Raw genomic sequence first — 21,072 nt, 5'->3', positions numbered from 1 at the left:
GTCAAAGTATGAGAAACTCTTCTTCCAATTATACTTCAAATTGAGATCCCAAACCATATTTTATGTAATATGCACATAATTTTCTTTTCAAGCAAAAAGATAAAATAATAAAATGTATTCATGGTATAATGTATTTATGGTAGGTAAAGACTAAAGTATTGGCCTGGACCATTATAGATAAATTGGTGGTTAATGGTTTGGCGAAATAAGAGAGAGATGAGCTTTTTGTGTCATTTGTTAGAGAGACAGAGATAATTAAGTGCTACTTACTTACTATCAAAAAAAAAAAATATCCAGGATTAAGTATAACAAATGTTTATATAACCAAATGGCAAGAAGTAAAAGCGAAACCAAAAACGGAAAATTGATTTGACAATATTTTTTATTTATACTTTGGAGAGCAAATAATGAAACGGCCTGTTCAAGACTTAATTATGAATCTTGCCCCTTATAAAATTAGCAGTACGACCACACTTTGCATCATCATCAAAATTTCACCTTTTGGCTTTGTTTGTGGGAATCTTATTCACTGTTTCGTAAAAAATAAAAAATAAAAAACAAAAATATTTTTTCAACAAAAATTTGTGCACCATGTATTTCAAAAACATATGTGACATGAGATATTAAGGGGTTGGATCTTGTGTATATTTGTGTGTTGGAAGGAGAAGAAAATTAAGAGGGAAAAATGGGGAAATTGCCGACGGATGTCTTTCTTTTGAACATAAGAATGATTGGTGCAAGTGAGAATGGCCACATTGATGTTGTACAAAAACATTGGAGCCCACACACTTCATCAAACTTACTGGGACAATCATAGTAATATGCTTGTAAATGCGTTGTATGGAACGTGTGGGTAAGGCTTAGATATACTATTGCTAATGATATACCATTTCTAATAATATTCCAAATGGGTCTAGAACATAGGCCCTTCAATTATTCATTATGTCCCTAATATGCTCAAAATCATTAACGTAACTAGCTATAATAAAAGCACCTAAACTTGGACACCCATCTCCATCTTTTCAATTACAACGCTAAATTCTTATCTCTATAGGATTGAATTCATCCTCCCTTTGACTTGGTACTACGGTATAAATATATTAAAAGAAATTGATAGCTTAATAATAGGAGTTGAAAGAACTGTGAGTGTTCAGGTTTTGAAGCCCATATTTCCAACCTGGCTATAACAAAATTTTCAGATCCAGGTGTGCAGCATAAACATTTGAATCACGGGCTGTCCCTGTCACATTCTGCAGCTCTGTCCCCTTTCAAGTTTTACTTGCTAAAACGACCCAAAAGAGGCTCAAGGGGATGAATCTAAATAATTTTTCCAAAGTGGCTTACAGGTTTATTTTCTAAGTTTTACTCGTTTCTCTCTCCCTTTTTTTTTTTTTTTTTCTCTAATTTATTTACTTATATCACGATTGATGCTTCCCATCGTTCCAACCAGAAAAATGCATTCGATGCATACCTTTTAGCCTATGTGAAAAATTAGAACGAAACTTATAAATATCAAGAGGAACTTGACCTATTTAATCAGTTTGCCATACTTGTCCATCGATTATGTACCAATTTGATAGAAGTGGTCAAAATAAAAGACACTTATGTTTCGTTTTGTTTAATAATAAGATCTATAATTTCAGGTTTGCTCCTCTATTTTCCTTATTTTTCTGTCATGATTTGAATACTCCACCACCCAATAATTGAACGCCAAATAAACAGAGAAATATCCTAGATAACCAAAAAAAAAAAGAGTCAAATATTCAAAGGTTTTACTCTCTACATTACCCAAAGAACATAAAAGGGAAAGAAAAAACAATGAAACATATTGAAAATGATCTTAAAATATTCATACTTTCAGAGAAAAACAAACTTATTTTATATATTAAATAAAATTTGTGAATAAAAATAAATATAAAAAAGTGCAATATTTAATATGAAACGTTTTTAATGGGCCCTCCTTTTATGAGGTCCTAAGCACAGGCCTCAGTGACATTACCCTTCCACCAGGCCTGATTGACCACTTACACGTTTGCTGAGATCTATAAACAGAGAACATAGCGAGGAAGGTGGAAAATCCTCCTCCCACAGAAGAATGGCCTTGCATTTTACATTAGCTTGATCGACGTACCTCACCGCCTTGTCTTGTGCTTCTGCTACTGCTCAAAGGTACAGAACTCTGACTTGAGAGTTGCACTTCAGAAAGTGAAACAGAACCAGTTTGAGAGAAAATTAAACCAACTGAACTACTTGATGTGTTCGCAGAAGAAGGCATTCTCGTAGAATAAGATTCCTTTTTGGACCCTGAAATTAGTTCAGGCCGAAGTTCTGATGAAGTGGAGGAAGGAGCCAGAGTACCGAGCAAGTTTCCAACTGGATACGGAGTAACAGGCATATCGATAAGAGATGAAGCTGATGGATTGTATCTCATATTCCCCATAGGATGATCGAATTTACAAGTGGATCCAAACTTGCAATGCCCATTTTGCAAGTAAAAAGTACAAACTTGCACACCCTGTTTTTCTCAGAAATACAAGGTGAATTAAATAAATTCCCAAGTGACAGCACTTCATTTTCAAAGGCACAGCAACTCGAAGAATAAAAAGCAGCAATAGAAACAAAAATTATTCTAGCTACTCAAAACATCAACCCCATCCAAAGGGACAATTCTGATACAAAATTAACAATGAAAAAAGAAAAAGTCGCAATAATGCAGTGTTGTTCGTGAATGTAATATGCTCAGTCATCAGCAACGAACCTTATCCCCTAAGCTAAAGAAGTCATAAGCAATAACGTATATGACAATACTATACTACTACTGGATGGAACATGTCATTGGCAGGATTAAGCTTCATGGTAACTATTTCACTATACCTATGTCCCTATGTGCACTTTACATGTTACACCAGCAATATTAACAATACAAAAATTACATTGATTAAATGATACTATCTTTATGCCCTATATGTACAAGGATGCAATGAACTAGAATGTAAATGCAACACAAAGTAGCAACCACAACACAATAGAGAGAATGAGCCACATCCCTATTTAACACACTGGAGACAAACTTCTGAGCAGGTTAAATTTAAATTAAAGTAGAAAAAAGAAAGATCTGCAAATTATAGCTGTCACCACATATTTCTCTCAATTTTCTTGTCAGAATGTCGATTCAGGATCTTAAAACTATCCTCTATATCTATGGTCTTTACTTTGGCCAAAACTTTGGAGCAGTATTCATATCTGAAGGGTCAAAATCTTCTCAGGACATAAGGCATGTAAAACATTAAGCAGTTATAGTAAGATCTAAATTCAAAATAGATGCACAATAATGTAACACTGTACCATGCTTAATCTGCAAAGGAACACTATAGAAAATAAAGTATAGAGCAAACTGTCTTAACCAAGAGCACATTAATTAGACACATTGCATTAACCAACACATACAATTGCATGGGAAAGAACATGTTCTAAATTTACAGCACAAATCAAGAGATATATTCAAAAGGCACCTTAGAACCAATTAGATTCAGGTCTCTGGCTCAACCTCAGAAGTCTAACATATTGCAGCTTACTAATAACATACATCAAAAGCCTTTACGCCGAGACCATTCATTGTACTTTTTCACAAAACAGCAAGGAAAGAAAATTCAAAAAATGGAATTATAGGGTTCAACAAAATGGCTATATTCTAAACATTACTAAACCAAATCTGAAGATTCTAAACAATAAGTCTACATACCTGAATACAACTAGAAATAAGCCAGTCATAATCAAATAATGACGACCATGAACACCTTCAGGATTCAATCAACTGATTAGTCTACAGAAAGGAAAATAACCTTCATACTAGATGGTTCAGTTTTTTAGATGGACCAAAGTAAACAATTTCTACAGCTAACCTATATGCCATCAAAAAAAATGTGGCCAAATAAACTTAGAAGGCATACAACACAGAATCATAGTTTTTTGAACACTGAATTATATACATAGGGCTGTACAAGGTGAATCTCCTATGCATGATACCGAGCATCATGCTATATTCTTTCTTCAAATTTAAAATATTATTAATTGATCTCAGTTAATCATTCAGTCAAGATGCAAAAATACTGGGTCAATCAAAAAGAACACCAGGCAAGATAGGGATAAATAATTTTGCCTACCGGACGCAAAGGAAGACCTATTGGGCTGAGGAGACAATTTGTCCTCGGTACAACGCGATCACGAGGATGATGATACCGACATGATGACCCATACTTACAGTCTCCCGTTTTTATATAGTATTGGCATTCAGGTTCACCAGGTCTCTCTGGAAACGCTTGTTCCTTCGGACTACTGCTTGAAGCACCAATGGAGGATGGTAGGGATGGAAAAGGTCTGGCAAGTGCAGGCGATGAAGAAGATAACTGCGTTACTCCATACAGTGAAGTTGCTGCAACTGGGGGTTGAGCAGCACCAGGAGATAAGACAGGGCTTACAGGTGCCTGCACCAAGTAATCCAGTTATACTAAGAGTAACGAATATTCCTTTTCACATATGCCATTGCATATATAATTTATCATACCGAGTAAGGACTCCACCCATGTAGTGGAACAACTCCAGGAGGAAACAACATAGGACCATAAGCCCCTTGCACATATGAACCGGGTAACAATGGAGGCCTAGCCACCCTCAAGCTGGTGGATGCCCCCGGATATTGTTCAGGCATAGGAACTGAAGGAGATTGCACCGTTGGATAAAATTGGGGTGCAGAAGCTGACACTGATGTGCCGGCAGGTTGAGGATGATGGAATTTACAAGTTATACCAAATTTGCACTGCCCCGTTTTCAAATAATAGGAGCACTCTGTCTCACCCTGTTAAAACAGACATGCGTTGACCATTTGTGCTATAAATTTTCAAATTTCTTTGTGGACATAGAATTTACAGCGTTTGAGAGAATGCATATACGGTTTAAATATACAAGCGTACGTTGGTAGCATCAGTTTATGTCAACTTGATTTACATAATTAGGTTCACTTCATGACAATTTAAGCTTTTGGACTTACGTTAACTTGACATTTATTAAAAGTCAGGTTGTTTTCAAAGTCTTGTCTACTAGTGGCTATAGATCTGATAATTTATTCTTCCAATTACCATGTTTAAGTCTACACATTAAGAAAAATTTTATCAGTATGTGCCTGTCTTAACAAAAGCATACAGAGTTGAGTCTAATTCTTAACATTATACACTATTAGCATATATATATACAATTATGAGAACAATCATATTGATAATACAGAGAAAGCGAGAAACAAACAATAAGAAAGTGAAAACACACCGGACGTAATGGGTATCCATAAATATTTAGTGGAGCTTGGCTCAAAGATCCACCTCCATGTTTTGGATGGTGAAACTTGCAGGACGCACCAAATTTACAGGTCCCAGTTTTTAAATAATACTGCAAATTAATCGGTCAAATTGTAAGTAAACAATAATAAGGCTTTCAGTATTATAAAAACATAATTGAGAAAGAAAGAGTTTTACGTATACAAATATCCACAAAAACACAAGGCCACAACTGGTTACCTGACATACAGGTTCGCCTACTCGCTCCGGGTACTCTCCAGTCGCTCTCACGGCTGCAGCAACCTAAAGCATCATTAAACCCAAAATAAGATCATTTTGTAACCGATAAAATATAACTAAAACCAATTTCCACATTTAAACAACTAAATCGAGGCAAAAAGCCTAACGTATCTAAATTGTTAAAGACCCAAAACTATAAACTTCCAAATTGCATTCCCTGTTAGTTTTCTCAGCTTTTCCTTAACACACTACAAATAAATAAATAAAATAAAATAAAAACTTGGAAGACTAAAATGTAGAAAGAAAAAACACTATATTTCTGCAGAATCAAAACAGACAGCATACCCATGGAAGTGGATTCAAAAAGAAGAAGAAAAATTACATGAATCATTTCTACTGAGAATTAACGATTAAGGGATTTTACCGCAGCGCGATCACGGGGATGATTGTAACGGCACCGGCTACCATATCCACAGAACCCGGTTCGCATATAGTACACACAGTTGGGTACGCCGGGACGTTCCGGGTACGATTCGCTGCTCAACCCCAATTGCCACATGGATTCTATAATTCGCCCCAACAACGAAACCCAAATTACAACAAAACCCTAATCAAGCTCCCACATTACAAAACCAACGAAGAAGAAACAAAATTTAAAAATTAAAAAGAAAAAAAAAAAAAAAAAACCTAAAAACCCACCAACGTACTAAACCGGCAACGCAGACACTAATGGAAATTCGAAAGGCAAAAACAATTGGAATAATACCTTCGAGCCCAGTCTCTCCACCAGCTGGTACAGGGCTCCATTCGGGTTGATGAACCGGATTAGACCCATTCCTCGCGGGGCTCCGGCCGTACAACTCCATTGAGGACGCAAAATGTTCCTTGTGGATATTATAATCTTTAAAAAAAAAAAAAAAAAAAAAAAGAAAACCTAAACAGCAACTCTAAAAGAAAACACCCAAATAATAATAATAATAATAATAATAATCAAACTTTTTTTCTACAGGGAATTTTACACTGCTCTACTACTTAGGCCGCCTAAACAATCTGAGAGCTCGATCGAGTAAAGGATGTATTTAGCCCAAACTATGAGAGACACAGACAATCTCACAGTAATGGAGCTACTCTCTCTCTCTCTCTCTCTCTCTCTCTAAAATCTGTCTAGCTCTCACCCAGACCGTACGGTCCGGTACTGGGCTTTTTGGCTTTGCTCTCTCTCACTCTCTTTTTTTTTTCTTTTTTTTTGCCTTTTCTTTTTTCTTTTTGTAAATTTCGTTTTATTATTATTATTTTTTATTTATTTCTAATTTCGGACTGTAATTCCGTACCCGCTACCAAATAAAGCGCACCTGGAATTGGAAAGGGTAATTTGCGTGGAAACAGTTTTCAAACTGGTTCCGGTCCCCCTTTTGGAGCTAGACTAGACGGGTAACCGACACTCAACTGGATCTCATCAAATTACCATACCCACCCCCTTGAGGGTTTTTAATTTTTATTGAACTGCTGTTAAGCATGGGTAAAATGGGGACTTTTGAGCCGTTACAGTTTATGGGGACACTGGTAAGGTACATTGGGACAAAACTGTCATTTGAGTTTGGCGTTTGGAGTTTGAAGGAGTTCTCTTTCATTTTTTTTATGGTCGATTTTGTCTTTATTGTTTGAAAGGGTTTGGCTTGAGGGGCTGGACACGATGTCAGGAGGGGCATTGATTGGAGGACAATGGGACACTGGGGGCCAAGTCATTCTAGTCCAAAGCCTTGTTTGTCCAAATTGGCTTTTCTCATTTGGGAAATCTCATGGGTTTTGCGCTAAATTTAGTTCGTGTACTTTGGTCCTGGTTTTATGGCATGGTTCTACACGGAGTTTGTAGCCACCATTGATATTCACAAAATCAATAAAAATCAACATATTACTCTTCTTTTTGCTCTTTTACACCAGCCTTTTCTTATTGCCTAAATTATCTCTTAGCAAAAATTTTATCAATACACGATAGATTTTTTATAACTATTATTTTGTTAAAAATTTGCTGTTTGAAAATTTGTGTCAAAAAATTACAAATTAATAAGAGATGACTACATTTCTTCCCCATAATTATTCTACTTTTTGCACTTCGACTCTCAAACCATAAAACATTTCATGTTACCTTATGAATTGCTTATATTTTTGTTAATTTACTTTAATCATGCAATTTTTCCTTGTAATTTGACAAAATTAATCATATATACTATACAAAAGTAAAATTAAATGAAATAAAATATTTTTAAACCAGAGTTATATAAATTGTATGTTTTATTTCATCGAATTTATTGACCAACTGGTTTTTTTAATAAATTTATATATCAAATTGCATAATTGAAAATAATTGACAAAAAATAATAGTGCAAAAGGCAATACTAAAGATTTTATAACTAGGGAGGCAAAAAGTCAAAGATTCTACAATTTAGCATTAAAATGCAGCTATCTCAATCAATAATGAATTGTTATTAATAAATTAATAAGTGTAACCATGAAAATGGTTTATTTATAGTTGATTTTTAATCAAGTATACTAATTATGGTTACATAAAAATATAATAAATTAATTTTATAAGTATTTAATAAGTCAAACTTTTTATATTTTATATAGAAATTGAATAAATCCCTTTAAGCTAATATTTAGACACAACCCTAACACACCCAATACATATTAATAAAATTTATTGTACCTTAATGAATTTTGTATTTTTATATAGTTTAATCAATTGCTCATAATTCGAATTTGCCAAATAAATATTTTATGTTGACAATCTTTAATAGATTAAACTACTTTTGTTTTAAAATGACTATATATAAAATCATGCTTTTTTGCATACAAATACAATAGGAATTATGTAAAGAATTGAAAATCCAAACAAAATTTATATAATTATTCATAGTTTGTTTGGTACAAGGTCCTCTCAATTTATAAGAAATGCAAAATCTCAATTTTGATTTTGGACTAACCAGATGTGTTATGTCGATATTTTAAATTCAATGGTTAGAGTTATATTATGCCACCGTTATAATTCCATTACTCATTAAGTGTTAATTTTTATATGATTTAGAATTAAAATAAATTATAAATTTTTATTTTTAATTTTTGTGAAATTTAGTAAAGATAATATAATATATATATATATATTTTAAATGAAGCCAATACAATAAGTGGGTAATGGCAATTTTAGTGATAAAATTTAAGCATAGCTTTGCTTTTAACTTATTTTATTTAAAAAGACTGTAGGTATCATATGTTTTATTAAACGATACAACAAAAATGATGTATCATTTTCATATTGATTAATTGATATATATATATATATATATAATATAATGATTGAATTGTTTCAATGATAAATGAAATTAAATATCCAAATTAATAATGATAATACCACATTCTCTTACCATATTATTCGGTAATCATTTATTGATTTTTGATATCTAGTATCATTGATTTTATTATTTTTCCTACGTGGAGATTCCAATTGTAAAAATCATTATTTTTTCAAACAATTATCAAAGTTCAAATTATTCAATTTTTTTAAAAATAGTATTTAATTTTAAATATTAGTAAAAAAATATTTAATAGATATGTAATATATATAGATTTTTAAAAGTAATAATTAGAAATTCTATTCCTGATACCCATATTTTATTAATTTTAATTTTAATACTAATTCGAATTTATCAACGCCTACCGTTTGGGTTGCCTAATGTTCGGTTAATCGAAGGCTGCCTAAGGAAAGACATTAATCCATGGATGGGGTACAATAACCAGTATTCCAAATGGACGGTTGATCAAACTTATCTATTCCATTCCAAACGCCAAGTGTCCGGGTGTGATACTGTTGGAATTGCTTAGAAATCCATCATAATTTTAAGAACTTTTTTATATCCGACTCTCTCTCTCTCTCTCTCTCTCTCTCGCTTATCTGCTTGCAGCGGAGTGAAAAATGAGCAGCTTAACTACGTGCTCAACAACAACGGCTCGACTACTTACACTTCCAGTACGACATCGTTTTAGAGACCCCTCGAGAAGCACTCTGGTCCTTAAACCTCCGCCCAAATGTCCAAGAATCGTTTGCATGGCCGTATGTACACTGTTTCAGAAATTGGATAAGAAATTTATGTACATTTATAATAAATGTTATTTTAATTTCCTGGAAAATTACTCTTTCTCGTCCTATTTGTGATGAATTTCAGGAGCCCTATTTGATAACTAAACTGGAATCTGCCGAGAAGACTTGGAAAGAATTATCGGTAATTCCTTTTATTTGAATTAATGGCGTTTTAGTTTTTGTTACTAACTATTTAAATTTATAGTTATATGTACATGAATATGTTTGTGTATATTTCTGTGATTCTTTAATTTCTGAATGATAGTTGTAGAGAAGCATGCAATGGGTCTAGCTGATTTTCCATAATAAACCATTGTTTATTATTATTATTTTTTTAAAATAATGAAAAGAAAATTTCGCAGTGTAGGAAATCTTTCAAAGGTATCTTGCGGACATTATTTTCTGTATATATACTGTATCACAAAGCTGGCATTTATGGAAATTGATGTGTTTATGATTGCATTTAATTTGTAGGTCAAGCTAGCTGATCCAGATGTTGTCTCAAATCCTAGTGAGTACCAAAAGCTGGCACAATCTGTGGCAGAGCTTGACGAGGTATTTTAGTTTACTTTCTACATTCTATATAAGGTTTTACGTGCGACTCTTCTTTTTCGGATAATTCGAGTAATTTCTCTGATCAAACAGGTTGTGTCAACCTTTAGAACGTTCAAGGACTGTGAGAAACAATTAGAAGAGAGCAAGGGTATGTTCCCATTTGTTTACTTCGGTAAATTTCTTTTCTGTAGAAGATTGAAGTTTTGCTATTAACGTCCATCTTGTAATTATTATGTCAGTTTTAGCAAAAGAGGAAGGAAATGATGAGGATATGGCAGAGATGATAGCATATGAAATTAACTCCTTATCCAGTCAACTCAAAGAACTTGAGGAGAAGCTTAAGGTAATTTTACACTAGTATTTCTTGTTTTATTTGTTCTTCTTCTTAGCCTTTTGCTTCTAAGTGATGTTTTGATTCACTAGATCTTATCCTCTCTATTATGTTTTTCCTATATAATTTTCCTTTTCCCTAATTTGGAATTTTTCATATGAATTTTCCAATTTGGGACTAATAGGTGCTACTTATCCCAAGTGATCCTCTTGATGCGAGAAATATAATGCTTGAAGGTACAACTCTTTTCCTACTAAATTTACTTATAGTTTGATAATTGTGTGATCAGCTTTGACAACCAATATTCCACTTTATGAACATACATGAGTATTTGTGTGTGTATATACACATAACAATGCATAATATTCATCTCTTTATTGGTAGCCATCTCTTATTCGTACCTAACTGTAACAAAATGTTTATGGGAAGAAAAGCCAAGTTTTTTAACTCCTGAAGTATATGGTGGTTCTTGGCTATCTAGCTGCTTTGCTGAACTTTTTGATTAGTTAGTAGAGTTTGATTGTGATTTTTTTTTTTTTTAAATGATGTCACCAATTGGATGGCATAAAATTCATCTGCTAGGCCTGTGAGTGATTTGAACTATCTCTCTTAGAAGAATCTAAATATCTGTTGGTTCAACATTTGTTTAATGAAATGGCACCCTTAAAAATTTCATTGAATCACTTGGTGTTGCTTCAGCTCTAGAGTTCTAGATCATAGTTGCTTGTGCTCTACAAGTGTTGGATGGTATTTTGTTTCATTGAGACACTAATATTAATAATTTTCCTTTTAATCAGTGAGGGCTGGTACTGGTGGTGATGAGGCTGGACTTTGGGCTGGTGACCTTGTAGGTACATGTTTGTTTTGTCCCAACAAAATAATCAGAAATATGCCATGATATCATACCTTTCTTGGCCTTTTGGCTAAGATCAAGTGTAGCAATATATCATGTTATCATTGAGTTGCATAGAACACCAATACAAGACAAATGATCAAATAAGAATATGCTTAAGCACTATGTATTTCCTTTCATGTTTTCATCTTCGAATGGCAGGGCCTACAACTGACCAAGAGATTACTTGTTTATCTTTGTAATCCATAACTTATTTTGGGTCTGCAACAAACCCTGACACTTCTCCAATATCTTTTTCCTTTCAAGGTTCGTATGTATCAAAAGTACTGTGAGCGGAACTCTTGGAAGTTTGCTCCATTATCAAGCTCTGAGGTAAGTTGTAATGATCCTGCAATGGTGGCGAATCCTTCTTCTTTCTTGTTGTTGTTGTTTTTCTTTTTTCTTTTTTTTCTTTTTTTTTGATGAGTGACATGACTTTCTTTCATTATTTTTAAGGCTGAAAAGGGAGGATTCAAAACCTATGTGATGGAGGTAAAAGGAAATCGTGTTTACAGCAAATTAAAATATGAGTCTGGAGTTCATCGGGTTCAACGTGTTCCTCAAACAGAGGCACAGGGTCGTGTGCATACTTCCACTGCAACAGTTGCCATTATGCCTGAGGTAGACTATAAATTTGACTTAGCTCAAGCAGCCTGCAGTAGATCTGGGATCTATGAGGATACTAATGTCAATGGTGTTTAAGTGTGCATAACATCTGATAAGTTAGTATCAAATTAAATGCTAAGTCAACACAACACACAATTTAACAACATTATTTATCAAAAATCTTTATAGGTTGTAATTCCTTTTATTGATACTCAATTATCTTGAAAACTGCTTGCAAGCTATTGATAAGATACTTATAATCAAATCTGGGTTGAGTATAGCAATCACCTCATTGCCTATTAAGACTGATTTTCTACAAGTTCTATGAGTTTTATAGACAACTTATCTTATTTCCCATGGATTTTGGAATGTGAATATTTGTTTACAATAATCTACGGTTGCTTTAATTTTGGATGCTATGCTGTAAAGTAGTTTGAATTAAGATGTCAACGACAGTCACGATGCCAGTCTTAGTAAAGCAGTGGTTGATTTTGCCTCTTAGTCTCTTATATTCATCCTTGATCAAGTATCTTTGTTTAATTAGACTACTCATGTTAAATCTGATACAGGCAGATGAAGTTGAGGTGGTAATTGACCCAAAGGATATTGAACTGACAACAGCTAGATCTGGGGGTGCTGGAGGTATATATCTAAAGTCCTTTAGAAATAATTAATACCCAACTGATTTTGTTTCATGTGCAGCATGTTTTGGGAGGAAAACCTGTTTAATTCACATCTTATGTATGATTATCATGCAGGGCAGAATGTTAACAAGGTTGAGACAGCTGTTGATCTTATTCATAAACCAACGGGAATTCGCATCTTTTGTACTGAAGAGAGGACTCAGCTTCAGAACAGGACACGGGCCCTTCAGCTGCTTCGAGCAAAATTGTGAGCACCACCTTCACCAAATTTTTTTTTCATGCCATTACATTTATTTCATTTGAAACTTTACTGCTATAGTGTCCATATGTTTTGTCTTGTCCCCCTTCTTGTTTGGCGCATTTATGATAACTTATGACATTGTTATAGGTATGAGATAAAAATGAGGGAGCAGCAAGAATCGATTAGGAATCAACGTAAATTACAGGTATTTCTTAGATTAAAGTTGAAGGTTATTTTCTCTGCCTATGAGATTGCAAGACCATCAGATGAACATCCACTTGGCAAATTTTACTTAAAATATTTCACATTTCAATTCTACCTATTTTCATTCAAATTTTAGTGATGATGTTACAATGGTAACTCATAATTTTGGTAATTCTCTAGTTGTTTATTTTTTCATTGGATATTTTGCATATTATTTTTCTGCTCTTCTAGGCCACTAACCAAAGTTTGTTCAATTGTACTCTTAAATGCAGGTTGGCACTGGCGCTCGTGCAGAAAAGATTCGGACGTACAATTACAAGGTACTTGATCAAATTTATTCTATTTTCTTTAGATCGAACTGGGATCTCTGCTACTCTGAGTTCATGGTTTTAGATCTTTTATGCCTTTAATTTTTCATTTTTGGTCCATTTGAGTGTGGAAGAAAGAGGATTGCCACAAAAAGTCAAAAGAAAGATATTAGGGAAAGGAAAAAGACAGAGACAATACTACCTGGCACTAAAAGTCAAAAGAAAGATACTAGGGAAAGGAAAAAGACAAAGACAATGCACCTGGCGTAGCCACTAATTAGAGAAGACTGGAAGATCATTTTACGCGAATTCAAATTAACAAATCATGTTGTCTGCGAAGTACAATGCAACTCTGGAATAAATCTAGAAACTATTTGAACTTGATAATTAAGGTTGCTGTGATTTAAAAGAAGTTTAACTCCCCTTCCTCGATGAAATAATGGTTATTATCTCCTAAATCAATGCACACGAAGGTTAAATGACTTGCCATAGTTATTGTAGCTTAGCATTTAAGTGAATCAGTGCGTCAAAGTGTATTACATTGAAAGTCATCTAGGGCAGATTACTAGAAACAAATTTGTTTGGTCACTTGTTGTTTTGACTTGTTGGCTTCAGAATGGCTATTTGTTTACAAGTAATAATCTTAATCTTTGCCTTCAGGGGATAAAATTTCTGAAACTATTATAACCCTTTGTCTCTCACTCGCACACTCTCATCTCTTTTTCCCCTTCAATCAGGACAACAGAGTTACCGACCACCGGTTAAAGGTGAACTTTGAGCTCACCTCTTTTCTTGATGGTGATATAGAGGATGCAGTTCAGGTACGGTTTCCCCATTATTTCTTTCGTTGGACATGCCCTTTTTGTCTACATAATATTATCTATTCTATTTTTCGTCATAGTGCTTTAAGAGCAAAGCAGAGATGAAATCTATAATACTTGTTTCTTAAGTCGCATGATTTCCACTGCCATTTATGTCTTGCTTCCTGCAGTCTTGTGCCTCCACGGAGCAGAAGGAACTCCTGGAAGAGCTTGCTGAATCTGTCGGTGCCTCAGCTGGCTGATTTCCAGCATTTTGTGGGGGCATATGGTTGGGGAAAATCGTGCTCTTAGACATAATACTCATGAGGGAACTTTTGATGGAAATACATGTTAAAAAGAGAAATTTACTAGGTAACGTATAGAGCAAGATCTATGATTATTTGCTGTCTTGTACACATTGAATAGGAAAATGCACACTTCAATTTGTAAAATTCTTTATTCTATTTCATTTATATCAGAAGTCACATGTTGAACTGAATGCTGGAAAACAAACGGTATGGTAGTGGGCTCACTTATCTTTTAGTAATTTTTCGTTGTAGTTTAAATATTTTTCATGTTTTCATGTTTTTGTTTAAGGTAATCTGTTGTACAGTTTTCTCGAATGAAGGTATGATAACGTGGCTCGTAGCCATGTACTGATCATGATTTTATTTTTTATCCTTTGAATTTTAAAGTTTGGATTCTGATAAGGATGTTGAAAAAGAATATTTTTCCAAAGACAGTTTCTATATTTTAATATTCTAATTGTTTCAAAATCACCTAAAAAAAATGAAAAAGAAAAATCATAAAATAAAAAATATATAGATTTTAAGCGGTAGAAAATGTAAAGGTTATTGAAAGTCCTTTTGTCAACGTGTCGCTGCAAGGAACAGAGAAGTCGGCCAGGTGTGAGCATGGGATTGGCCAAGTTCCAAGCGTAAAAAAAGCTCAAGTTCCACATGAGCGAAAGCATAAGAATGATTAACTGGCCCGATTGAAGAACTTGTTCTGCTTTCTGTTTTCGTAAAAGTTTTGGGTCTTATAAAGAGCTCAATGTTAACAAGTTAAAATTAATATTTAGTACGTAGATTCTTGGTTACCAAATCTTGTATCTATTTTAGTATTTTCTTAATGAACCCAATGGGAAAACTGGGGTTAAGTTATATTATATATTAATATAGTTAAAAAATATTAAATGGTAATTGATAATTTTCAATGAAATATTATATAACGGCATTACATTGTCATGCAAGGTTATTCCATGCCCAGCTGAGGGGCCTCAGCAGAAACGCAATTGTGGTGTTTTTAAGATAGGTAGAGCATTTAACACAACATGCAAGAATGGCTTCAGCAGAAACGCAGTTGTGGCGTTTTTAAGGTGCATAGACAAGCAAGAAAGAATCCCCATAAATATGGGGATAATCACTGCATACCTTTGTCTTCGTAATGAGGTACTTCACACCACACATTCTACCTATACAATCTCGATCGCTTACCAGGTTTTCTTTCAAATTATTTTAAAAATATTATTGTTAAAAGTAGCAACTAATTTATCAATATATTTACTTGATAAATATTATTATATTATTAATTTTTATTTAGTTATATTTATATTTAAAATGATTATTTATTTATATTTAGAGAAAAATAAAATTTAAAATGTGTTACCTTGACATGTTATGTTACTAGATTAATTGGTACTTGGCGTTATTTTTATTTTTATTTATTTATTTTTTAACAAAAGCAAAAATCCAAAACAGATAATAATGGACTGGATATTAATCACTTCCAGGAAGATTCTCACTTTCCCTAAAATAAAATTTAACTGGATATTTACTTCTCACTAACTTCCCTTCCAAATATGGACTCTTTTTAAATATTTAAACCTTTTTTTTAATTAAAAAAAATAAAAATTGGATACGCGTACTCAATTTCTATAAATAGCCTACTTTCTTTTAATCGTCTTCATTGATATCTCAGACTCATGAACCTCTCCAACTTTACAATTTTGTTTAACATTTCCCAGCTTTAAAAATTTACTACCATATCACATATCTCTACTAGTTAGTTAAAGAAAATGTCTACCTCTATGAAAGAGGAAGGGCTAGAAGAAGAAGAACAAACAGTTCCACAGCGCACACTTAAAAGACACGACTCGTTGGATATTGAGTCGCGTAAATTTGCGGGTCATAGTAATGGTCGGAATGCCGATAATAAAAGCTGGTCGGTGATATTGATACTAGCATTCCAGAGCATAGGGATTGTTTACGGTGATATTGGTACGTCGCCGACTTATGTTTATCAGAGCGCCTTCTATAATGGGATTAGGCATAAAGACGATGTTTATGGTGTTCTTGGGATTATTCTTTATACCATCACTTTGCTTCCTTTGGTTAAGTATGTTCTTATCGTTTTAAGGGCTACTGATAATGGTGAAGGTAATTTACCAACTTCCTTAAATCATTTTTTTTTTCTCCCTTTTTTTCTTTTTAATTTTTTTTTAATCTTTTTCTTACCATTTTTGTTTGTTTGTTTGTTTGTGTTAAACATTAATTTGTTGTTTTTCTCTATATCTTTTTACTCGCTTTTTAGGGTTCCTCATTAAAACATAATTCAACTAAATATTTTTTTCCTTTATTTGGGAAAAATACTACTGGATCATTAATTGTCGCTTCTTTACAATGATGATATTAGGAAGAAATTTTGTTTATAAAAGTAATTTTTATATTCGTTAATGAATGTATTAAGTAAATTACGGCATATTTGGATAATAGGAAAATTAATGGGAATTTAATTCTTTTAGGAAAATAATAATTGTTTTTCTGTTTGAATATTTATTGTGAATATTTATTGTGAAGTAAAAAAATATAGGCCTATAGAATTAGATTCCTAAAAATGTAGGTAGGAAAATATATGAGAAAGTTGTTCCCACACCTATAATGATAGTATTTTGAGAATATTAAAAAAAGTAGTTTTAATTTTTTTAAAATACATATTTATCTTTAATTTATTACACAATATTAAATTTAATTACTTACAATCCCAACTTTTTTATTACTCACCAAACATAGCAGAAGAAAAATTAATTCTCATGAAACTAAATTCCGTGAATCAATTTTCCTTTTTAACTTTAATACTTCTTAAACGGAACCTTAGGATAATCTTTTCTTATCGTTATTATGGTTATCCACCTAAGATTGAGTTATCAAATTTGTTATCTTATTTTACATCAAAAAAAAATAAAAAAATTTGGTATCTTATTTTTGGCAAATAAAAAAATAAAAGTTAGTCTCAACTTTTGCCATATGATTATGTATTCTTCAATATTAGATTTTTATTTTATTTTTTGATATTGAGGAGCGGATTTCTTCACCAAACTTTAAAACCAATTTGGATTATTATTAATGGTTATTGTTATTGAACGGTAAAACTAGTAAAAAATAATTATTTTAATTTACCTTGAAGAACCTTAGGAATGAGGCATAAAAGATTATCTTATTTGTGGGGAGCTGATCGGATTAACCCTATATATTACTGGCCTGTTAATAAGATAATTAAATTTTATTGTTTTATTGGCTTAAAAGCTTCATAAAGTTAAAAAAAAAAAAAAAAAAAAAACCTTTAATGCCTATGCATTTTTTTATTTTTTTTTCTTCTTTTGGAGGGCTTATCTGATTATTGGCTAATAATTTTGTTAGGAGGGACATTTGCATTATATTCACTCATTTGCCGATATGCCAATGTTGGTTTCACTCCAAGTGAGGAAGCTGAGGATAGGGAAGTCTCAAATTTCCAACTTCCCACCCCGTCTGGGGAATCAATTCTTAAGTCTAAATTAGAAAGTAGCAAATTTGCCAAGTATTTCCTTTTGTTTGCCACCATGCTTGGCACTTCTATGGTCATCGGTGACGGTATCCTCACTCCTTGCATCTCAGGTATACATATACTTTTCTATCAAAATTAAATCTTGGTAATTTTTAGATATTAATTTCATATAAAAGTTATATTTTATTATTATTATTTTTTCAGTTCTTTCCGCAGTCGGAGGTATCAAACGAGCTCATGAGAGTATGACAAATGGTATAATCAATATTTTTTTTTTCTTTAAATCTCTAGATTTAAAATTTTGAAAGATAGTGTTATATATATATATATATTTTATGAAAATTCACTTTGATGCCAATTTTTTTTTTTTATTTATTTTATTTGCACAGATATTATTGTTTGGATTTCAGTGGTGATCTTAGTTATCCTCTTTTCGGTTCAAAGATTTGGAACTCAGAATGTGAGCTACGTTTTTGCTCCACTGCTTTCTCTGTGGATGCTACTTATAGGTGGAATTGGACTCTACAATATCCTCCATCATGATCCAACAATTATCAAAGCTATTAATCCACGATACATTAGGGACTACTTTAAGAAGAACAAGAAGGAAGCTTGGATTTCTCTTGGCGGTTGCATACTATCAATAACAGGTAATAATTCTATACTGCTTTATTATTTTGCTTGCGAACAAATTAAACAAACATTATTATATAATTAATTAATGTGGTAACAAAAAAAAAAATTATATAATTAATGTGGTAACAAAAAAAAAAAAAAATTACTGCTTTATTATTTTGCTTGTGAACAAATTAAACAAACATTATTATATAATTAATGTGGTAACAAAAATATAAAAAAAAATATTGTAGGAACTGAAGCATTGTTCGCCGATGTTGGTCACTTCACTGTTACTTCTATTCGGATAAGCACTTGTTGTTTAATTTACCCGTGTCTCGTGCTGTCATACTCTGGACAAGCTGCTGTTCTTCATCTACACAACGATTATGCTTCTGATTCTTTCTACAAGTCTGTCCCAGGTGATGCATAAAATAATATCTTGGTTTTTTCTATCTTTAATTTGATGAGAGGCTTAGGCTGTTTTATATGTTGGATCCAGACCCTATGTATTGGCCAACGTTCGTTATGGCTGTACTGGCATCGATCATTGCAAGTCAGTCACTGATTTCTGGGACTTTCTCTATGATCCAACAGTCTCTCTCCCTAGGCTGCTTTCCCCGTGTGACGATTGTGCATACATCACCAAAATATGAAGGACAAATCTATGTTCCGGGAGTCAATTTTCTACTAATGCTGGCTTGTGTTGCAGTCACTCTATGTTTTAGATCTACTACTCATATTGGCAATGCTTATGGTAATTATTGATAGTTTGTCTTATATTATGTTTTTAAAAAACTAGCTTGTTTATTATATTTATGGTAAATGCAGGAATAGCGGTGGTATTTGTGATGGTACTCACATCTTCCTTTACTGTGTTAATCATGATCATGATATGGAGAACTCACATACTACTTATAATCTCCTATGTTGTTGTTATTGGATTCATGGAGCTTATTTATCTAAGTTCGGTCCTCTACAAATTCAATCAAGGAGGTTATCTTCCACTTGCATTTTCGGCCATATTGATGATGATAATGTTCGTTTGGAATGATGTGTATAGAAAGAAGTACAATTACGAGCTTGTTAACAAAATTTCTTCTGAGAAGATTAACAATATAATTAGCAATGACACACATGTTAGCCGAGTACCTGGCCTAGCCGTGTTCTATTCAGAGATTGTTCAAGGCATCCCACCAATTTTCAAGCATTATGTTGAAAATGTCCCTGCATTGCACTCTGTTCTTATATTTGTCTCCATCAAATCTCTCCACATCAGCACGGTTAGACCAGAGGAACGATTTCTGTTTCGCAGAGTTCATCCTAGGGACCTCAACGTGTATCGCTGCGTTGCAAGGTATGGATACACGGATATGGGAAAGGATCAACAACCATTTGAAGTAATGTTGGTTGAGAAACTGAAGGAATATATAAAGGAAGAAATTTGGCCAATTGAAATGCAAAGAAATGAAGATGTAGATGAGAATAATGAGGAAAGGAGACGTGAAAACCAAAAGGCTAGAAAGGAAGCTTTGGAGAGGGAGATTGAGACTATTGATAAAGCATTTTCAGCTGGAGTTGTACATTTGATTGGTGAGAATGAAGTGGTGGCTAAGAAAGGAGCTAATATAGCCAAGAAAGCCTTGATTAATCATGCTTATAATTTGTTGCAACGGAATTTGAAAGTAGGTGATAAAGCAATAGTTGATATTCCTCATAAGCGAATGCTAAAAGTGTGCATGACTTATGAGCTTTAGGAATGCTACAAGTGTGCATGACTTACTTAGGAAAAACAAAAAAAAAGGAAAATAAAAAAATGTGTGCACGACTTATGTGCTTTAGGACATCTCTGTATGCACAAGCTTTTTCATTTTATTTTTTTTTTCTTATGTTAGTTATTGAATTTAGCTACCCAAATTTTTGTTACTTTTTGTTTTTTTTCTTTTTTGTTTTTTTTTTTTAATTTAGTTGGATAAAATAATTTTTTTTTTTTTTAACTATAGTTGGGTGATTTAACAGTTTTTTTTTTTTAATTTTTGTTTTTATACCAATTATGTTATTTTGTCAGTAAAAAAAGCATGTTTCACAAGGATCTATTGAAATACTGCAACGATTTTCTTTTTTTAATATGCACACTGCAATGATTTTGTTTATTTTTTTCGTTTTGTTGTTTTGAATAAGCACAGATAAGAAGAATTTGAAATATGAATAAGAAAATAAATTTTGTGTTTAGACAATACGAGGATCATACACTAACTAAATGGATAATAAATAAAGTTTAAAAAAATTTAAATATTACTTTGGATAAAAAATTATGGACGTAGAAAAGTAAATACAGATAAAATAGAT

The 21,072-nt window shown here is 32.7% G+C and overlaps 3 protein-coding genes across 3 annotated transcripts; 2 read left to right on the top strand and 1 right to left on the bottom strand.

Moving 5' to 3' along the window:
* Nucleotides 1-1,855: 1,855 nt before the first annotated feature.
* Nucleotides 1,856-6,838, bottom strand: LOC107406186 (zinc finger CCCH domain-containing protein 32). The gene is made up of 8 exons (XM_016013293.4): nucleotides 6,587-6,838; nucleotides 6,334-6,468; nucleotides 5,992-6,131; nucleotides 5,568-5,630; nucleotides 5,320-5,439; nucleotides 4,565-4,855; nucleotides 4,164-4,484; nucleotides 1,856-2,515 (listed from the first exon to the last, which is right to left on the bottom strand). The coding sequence occupies exons 2-8, from the start codon at nucleotides 6,431-6,433 to the stop codon at nucleotides 2,114-2,116; spliced, it is 1,437 nt and encodes a 478-aa protein (XP_015868779.1). The 5' UTR covers nucleotides 6,434-6,468; nucleotides 6,587-6,838; the 3' UTR covers nucleotides 1,856-2,113.
* Nucleotides 6,839-9,452: 2,614 nt separating this feature from the next.
* LOC107406184 (peptide chain release factor APG3, chloroplastic) lies at nucleotides 9,453-14,782 on the top strand. Its single transcript, XM_016013291.4, has 15 exons — nucleotides 9,453-9,675; nucleotides 9,788-9,844; nucleotides 10,177-10,257; nucleotides 10,348-10,405; nucleotides 10,497-10,600; nucleotides 10,773-10,824; nucleotides 11,386-11,435; nucleotides 11,748-11,813; nucleotides 11,937-12,101; nucleotides 12,656-12,728; nucleotides 12,845-12,977; nucleotides 13,119-13,176; nucleotides 13,448-13,495; nucleotides 14,221-14,304; nucleotides 14,475-14,782. Exons 1-15 carry the CDS (start codon nucleotides 9,538-9,540, stop codon nucleotides 14,544-14,546), a joined length of 1,239 nt encoding a protein of 412 aa, XP_015868777.1. The 5' UTR covers nucleotides 9,453-9,537; the 3' UTR covers nucleotides 14,547-14,782.
* Nucleotides 14,783-16,220: 1,438 nt separating this feature from the next.
* LOC107407313 (potassium transporter 5) lies at nucleotides 16,221-20,645 on the top strand. Its single transcript, XM_048480361.2, has 7 exons — nucleotides 16,221-16,721; nucleotides 17,982-18,218; nucleotides 18,313-18,363; nucleotides 18,498-18,758; nucleotides 18,978-19,145; nucleotides 19,226-19,480; nucleotides 19,555-20,645. The coding sequence occupies exons 1-7, from the start codon at nucleotides 16,361-16,363 to the stop codon at nucleotides 20,478-20,480; spliced, it is 2,259 nt and encodes a 752-aa protein (XP_048336318.2). The 5' UTR covers nucleotides 16,221-16,360; the 3' UTR covers nucleotides 20,481-20,645.
* The last annotated feature ends 427 nt before the right edge of the window (nucleotides 20,646-21,072 follow it).

This window comes from Ziziphus jujuba, chromosome 9, assembly GCF_031755915.1.
Source record: "Ziziphus jujuba cultivar Dongzao chromosome 9, ASM3175591v1".
NCBI classification, from domain to species: Eukaryota; Viridiplantae; Streptophyta; class Magnoliopsida; order Rosales; family Rhamnaceae; genus Ziziphus; species Ziziphus jujuba.
The sequence above is the reverse complement of the archived record's forward strand: the minus strand, read 5'-3'. Positions and strand labels throughout refer to the sequence as shown.